The sequence below is a fragment of the Oncorhynchus kisutch genome, linkage group LG1, assembly GCF_002021735.2.
Source record: "Oncorhynchus kisutch isolate 150728-3 linkage group LG1, Okis_V2, whole genome shotgun sequence".
Classification (NCBI taxonomy): domain Eukaryota; kingdom Metazoa; phylum Chordata; class Actinopteri; order Salmoniformes; family Salmonidae; genus Oncorhynchus; species Oncorhynchus kisutch.
Window position 1 is genome coordinate 64907195 of NC_034174.2, and position 6089 is coordinate 64913283.

A 6089-nucleotide genomic window follows, 5' to 3' on the forward strand; every position below is an offset into this window, starting at 1 on the left:
TTGTGAACAGCAGTTTTCAGTTCTTTCCACAGATTCTTGATTGGATTCAGGTCTGGACTTTGACTTGGCCATTCTAACACCTGGATATGTTTATTTTTGAACCATTCCATTGTAGATTTTGCTTTATGTTTTGGATCATTGTCTTGTTGGAAGACAAATCTCCGTCCCAGTCTCAGGTCTTTTGCAGACTCCATCAGGTTTTCTTCCAGAATGGTCCTGTATTTGGCTCCATCCATCTTCCCATCAATTTTAACCATCTTCCCTGTCCCTGCTGAAGAAAAGCAGGCCCAAACCATGATGCTGCCACCACCATGTTTGACAGTGGGGATGATGTGTTCAGGGTGATGAGCTGTGTTGCTTTTACGCCAAACATAACGTTTTGCATTGTTGCCAAAAAGTTCAATTTTGGTTTCATCTGACCAGAGCACCTTCTTCCACATGTTTGGTGTGTCTCCCAGGTGGCTTGTGGCAAACTTTAAACGACACTTTTTATGGATATCTTTAAGAAATGGCTTTCTTCTTGCCACTCTTCCATAAAGGCCAGATTTGTGCAATATACGACTGATTGTTGTCCTATGGACAGAGTCTCCCACCTCAGCTGTAGATCTCTGCAGTTCATCCAGAGTGATCATGGGCCTCTTGGCTGCATCTCTGATCAGTCTTCTCCTTGTATGAGCTGAAAGTTTAGAGGGACGGCCAGGTCTTGGTAGATTTGCAGTGGTCTGATACTCCTTCCATTTCAATATTATCGCTTGCACAGTGCTCCTTGGGATGTTTAAAGCTTGGGAAATGTTTTGTATCCAAATCCGTCTTTAAACTTCTTCACAACAGTATCTCGGACCTGCCTGGTGTGTTCCTTGTTCTTCATGATGATCTCTGCGCTTTTAACGGACCTCTGAGACTATCACAGTGCAGGTGCATTTATACGGAGACTTGATTACACACAGGTGGATTGTATTTATCATCATTAGTCATTTAGGTCAACATTGGATCATTCAGAGATCCTCACTGAACTTCTGGAGAGAGTTTGCTGCACTGAAAGTAAAGGGGCTGAATAATTTTGCACGCCCAATTTTTCAGTTTTTGATTTGTTAAAAAAGTTTGAAATATCCAATAAATGTCGTTCCACTTCATGATTGTGTCCCACTTGTTGATTCTTCACAAAAAAATACAGTTTGAAGCCTGAAATGTGGCAAAAGGTCGCAAAGTTCAAGGGGGCCGAATACTTTCGCAAGGCACTGTAAGTGGAAAGCTTGATTTCACAGAAGTGTGATTGACTTGGAGTTACATTGTGTTGTTTAAGTATTCCCTTTATTTTTTTGACAGTGTATATATCCTCTTAAGGATCGGACCCTTTTTAAAAATGTTTGCCTAAAATGACATACCCAAATCTAACTGTCTGTAGCTCAGGACCTGAAGCAAGAAAGCAAGAAATCCCCCCCTCGTGATTTATTGCTTAAATAGATGCCAGACAGACAGAAGATGCTTCTGAGAGGAAAAGAAGACGCCATGCCATATCTAGTGGATATATTCTCCTGAGACCCAGCAATTCATTTTTGTCGAAAAACATTCATTTTGGTTTGTGTCAAAGGCCATACATGCCACTCTGTTAGGGCCTGTTGTACCTATGAGAGGACATTCAAGACCTTTTAATGATATCACAATTGAATCAAAAGTTATGTGTTCATACCCCTTTTTCAGAATGAGAAATCATAGAGTTCTTATTGAACTCAAAAGCTACAAAAAATAGAATTGCTAAACTGTTCATTGACAATGCAAATGGTAGAGGAAGTGTGTGTTTATGGGTGGCTGGTTTTGGAAGGGGGAGTGGGGCTGGCTGACGGTTTCAGTACAGTAAGCTACTCTTTATAGGAGGCTTTGGGAGTTTCAGAGCTGCACTGAAGTGAAGACCGTGTGTGAAGACATCTCTTTCTCTGATATCACCTCTGCTTCCAACAGAAGAGATCACCATGTTCCTTTCTACTGCTTCTATTACAGCCCTGCTACTCACTCTGTCTGGTAAGACTGACTTAACACTGACTAACTACAGTAAAGTGAAATCCCTGACTATAGATTATATTGTAAATATGGAGATGATTACTTTCAGAAGTATTAATACCAGATCCATTGATATACTCTGCACTCACTAGGAGGCACAATGGTCTTGTATTGTAGGATCATGATGTATTGTAGTATTTTTTATCCCCAATTACATCAAAATCTTTCTATATTTCTGCAGGTATGGAAGCTCTCGTACTGACCCAGGAAAAGTCCCTCTCTGTGAACCTGGGAGATAATTTGAAAATATCCTGCGCTGTTAGTGATAGCTCTCGGACCTGGACAATTTCATGGTACCGACAGAAGGCTGGAGGTGGCCCAAGTTTTTTGCTTGCTGACACCAATAGAGCAGCTGGGCTTCCTAACAGGTTCACATATTCTGAACCAGGATCTGGCTACACTGAGTATCTACACATCAATGAAATCACGGCTGAGGATGAGGCAGTGTATATCTGTGCTTGTGTTGGTGGCTGTGGCGCCAGTGTATAACACAGTGATGCAGTTCAATAGACTGCTCGTACAAAAATCCAACAGAGCTTCAGATTGGAAAATACTACTAATTAAATATGCACAGGTCACTGAATGCCACCGTGTATAAAAGGGGATTGCGTTGGGTAACAATTCAATATCAAACGAAGTCCTTTGCTTAATTTTTTCATGGATTTCTACATCTTGATGAATGGAGACTTGACAATGAGAAGTGCATGAAGAACGGTCTTCAGCACAGATGTTTTTGTATCGAGATGTATCACTGTGAGGACATGGTACCAAGTTTGGACAAGGAACTGAAGTCACCATTGGTGAGTAAAATCCCTTGTAAATAATCACGTGATATGTTTTCTTATATCAACAAATCTGTATTTTTTTTAACCTTTATTAAGTGACATGTAATAGTTAGAATACATTTTCAAATCTTCAGCATGTGTTGATTCAAATGTATATAACACAAAATATACATGATCAATAATAATGAATATTAATCATTGTTGAGGTAATATATTAGTTAAAATCATACTGTACATTCATTTATTTAATTTATGGTAACAGGGACTACAGATGACAATTTGCCAGCTTGTTAAATCTGACACATTTATAGAGATGATCTTGATCAATGTGAATAGTGTCTTTCATATAAACCTAATTAAGTCAAGTACACTAATTGTCTTATGAGAAAGAGGAAAGCATGTATTTTTTTGTTTCAGGATTATAAGTGATATTCTGGAAAATATAAATAGACTACTGAGGCAGTTGAAAGTTTAACACTAGGATATTACATCTATGTTGAAAGATAAATAATCAATTGTTTTAATTTTGACTGAATTTCAAACAATTACAGTGTACTTTAAGTTAATTCCATTCTTGTTTTTTTCAATGAGAAAGTATCTTGATCCATCTCACTGTTGCAGTCTGTATCTTTTGTGTCCTCCCCTGTCAGCCCGTCCTCCATCACCCCCTTCTCTGGTCCTGATGGCCCCAGCCCAGGCCCCTCTCTCTGGGGACAAAACCACCCTGGTGTGCCTGGCGCAGGGCTTCCACCCTGACGGTGCCTCCCTGTCCTGGTCTGATGACGGTGGCTCTCTGACGGGTGCTGAAGTCCAGAAGGGCGAGTCTCAGCGCCAGGCTGACGGCACGTACACCCTGAGCAGCCTCCTTAGTCTGCCCTCAACACGCTGGAGCTCCGGACAGACCTTCACTTGTCACCTGAGCCACTCAGCACTGACCAACCCACTGAGCAGGAGTGTGAACAACGGGCAATGTTCAATGTTCGGTTAGGTTTGCATTTCCCCCACTAATGGTTAAGATTAGGATTGAGGGAGGGGAAGCTGATCCTAGAACTGCCCCCCCCCCCCCCCCCCCCCCCCAGCAGCAGTGTTCCCCCAGATAGAGGGACTGTTAGTGTGCTTCACATAGTTTAATAGATTGGCAACTTGCTTTAGAAGTTATTGAAGTTTAGTTTTTTTCATGATGTCTCTTTTTGTGAATAGGGACCTCTGATGATGAAAGCTGTATTGCTTGTGAAGTAATCTGAGGAATTTCTGCATGTTGATGTGATGAGTTGAATAAAGCATTTCATGATATGATGTTGCCTTTATTTGATATTTCAATAATGAAAGCCATTGTGCAAAGGCTTTAAAGTAGACTTTTACCATACAATTCTTCAGGGTTGGTGTTGATCCATTAATTTATTGGGACCGTATTCTGTTAGTCAGCACCTCTCCAACATTTTAGGGTGTGCGTCAACGAATGCTTTAGACTGCATGAGTGGAAATTCATTTTAGGGGTATATTCAGTCCGCATCGCTGAAGTCCAACTTTACAGCGTGATTGAAATTTAAATGGAATGTTTAAATACTACATTCATGTAAACACTGCATATATCGGCTCAATCGGAAATTACCTTTAGTCTACATTTCTATCTCCGAATCTGTAACATGCTGACCAGACGGACACGTCGCATGCGTGAGCGTCACAAAATAAATGTAGAAATCCATGTTATTCAATTATTGCACCCACACTACTCATGCGCCAATGAGCATCTGCGATGCCAAGGGCTAAAATAGAACTCCTTTCTATTTCTGACGCAGATCGCGCTGCAAGTCCTGCCTCTCCCATCTCCTCATTGGTTTATAGAAGCAGGTACCCACGTGCCATTTCCTCATTGGTTATACCCACGTGGGTGATTGAAAGACGGACTGTTTTGCCGGTTGTCGTGGTAATACTATGAAAGTGTAGATGCAATCACCATATAAGTTCAAAGATGAAAAAGCCTGGAAGGAGGAGAGATGACTAGAAACGATTCGGTTGGCCGGACAAAATACATTTATGCATGATAGCGCACAATGGCAAACTCGTGTAGCCGGTTTGGGTTCCGTGTAAAGCTTCAGCTTTACAGATTGAACAGAGCCTTACACGGAACCCAAACCGACCGTGTGCAATCGTGCGCTATCGTGCATACATTTATTTTGTCCCCCTACACCAAAGGTGATCATGACACGCAGGTTAAAATATCAAAACAAACTCTGAACCAATGACATTAATTTGGGGACAGGTCGAAAACCATTAAACATGTATGGCAGTTTAGCTAGCTAGCTTGCTGTTGGTAGCTAATTTGTCCTGGGATATAAACATTGAGTTGTTATTTTACCTGAAATGCACAAGGTCCTCTACTCCGACAATTAATCCACACATAAAATGGCCAACCAAATCGTTTCTAGTCATCTCTCCTCCTTCCAGGCCTTTTCATCTTTAGAACTTATATGGTGATCGGCATTTAAACTTTCATAGTATTACCACGGCGACCGACAAAACAGTCCGTCTTTCAATCCCCCATGTGGGTATAACCAATGAGGAGATGGAACGTGGGTACATGCTTCTATTAACCAATGAGGAGATAGGAGAGGCAGGACTTTCAGCGCGATCTGCTTCAGAAATAGAAAGGAGTTCAATTTTAGCCCTTGGCATCGCCGACGCTCCTTGGCGCAGGCGAGCAGTGTGGGTGCAATAATTGAATAACATGGATTTCTACATTTATTCTGCGACGCACGCGACGTGTCTGGTCTGGTCAGCATGTTAAGGTGTAAATGCACCAGAGTTCGAGAGTGTTGGAGAGACTACAGAAAGATAGGGAGGGTGTTGATCCATCTGATTTGTTTAATAGATGTCTGGAACTCTGGATACTGTGTATCAGGATTTGGTCAGCATTTGTAGTGCAGGAATATGTGTGGGGGGTGGGGGGGGGGCAGTCAAGAAACGTATTACAGGAATGTGGGGTGGCAGTCACTAAACATATTACAGACAGTGGCGATCTGTCATGAATTTTGGGGGGGGGGGGCTTGCCCGTTTTGCATGTTATTTTTTGCATTAATACGTGTCACATCAGTTCGCAAACAAAGTAAAAAATAATATATCATTGAGTTAATAAAGCCACATACAAACATGGTCTCTTTTTTGTTTTCTCGAGTAAAGCAGCTCCAAAATACAGGTGTTTCAGCCTAGCTCAATGTTTTCTGTGGTGGTGGCGAAGCCAGCAGA

General features: G+C 41.6%; 1 protein-coding gene across 2 annotated transcripts; it reads left to right on the top strand.

Moving 5' to 3' along the window:
* Nucleotides 1–1869: 1869 nt before the first annotated feature.
* Nucleotides 1870–4139, top strand: LOC109889423 (immunoglobulin kappa light chain). 2 transcript variants are annotated; one of them, XM_020480847.2, is made up of 4 exons: nt 1870–2019; nt 2240–2543; nt 2815–2858; nt 3494–4139. In XM_020480847.2, exons 1-4 carry the CDS (start codon nt 1971–1973, stop codon nt 3829–3831), a joined length of 735 nt encoding a protein of 244 aa, XP_020336436.1. In that variant the 5' UTR covers nt 1870–1970; the 3' UTR covers nt 3832–4139. The 2 variants fall into 2 exon arrangements, with proteins under 2 accessions (XP_020336436.1, XP_020336443.1); XM_020480854.2 differs by having other exon boundaries at nt 2818–2858.
* The last annotated feature ends 1950 nt before the right edge of the window (nt 4140–6089 follow it).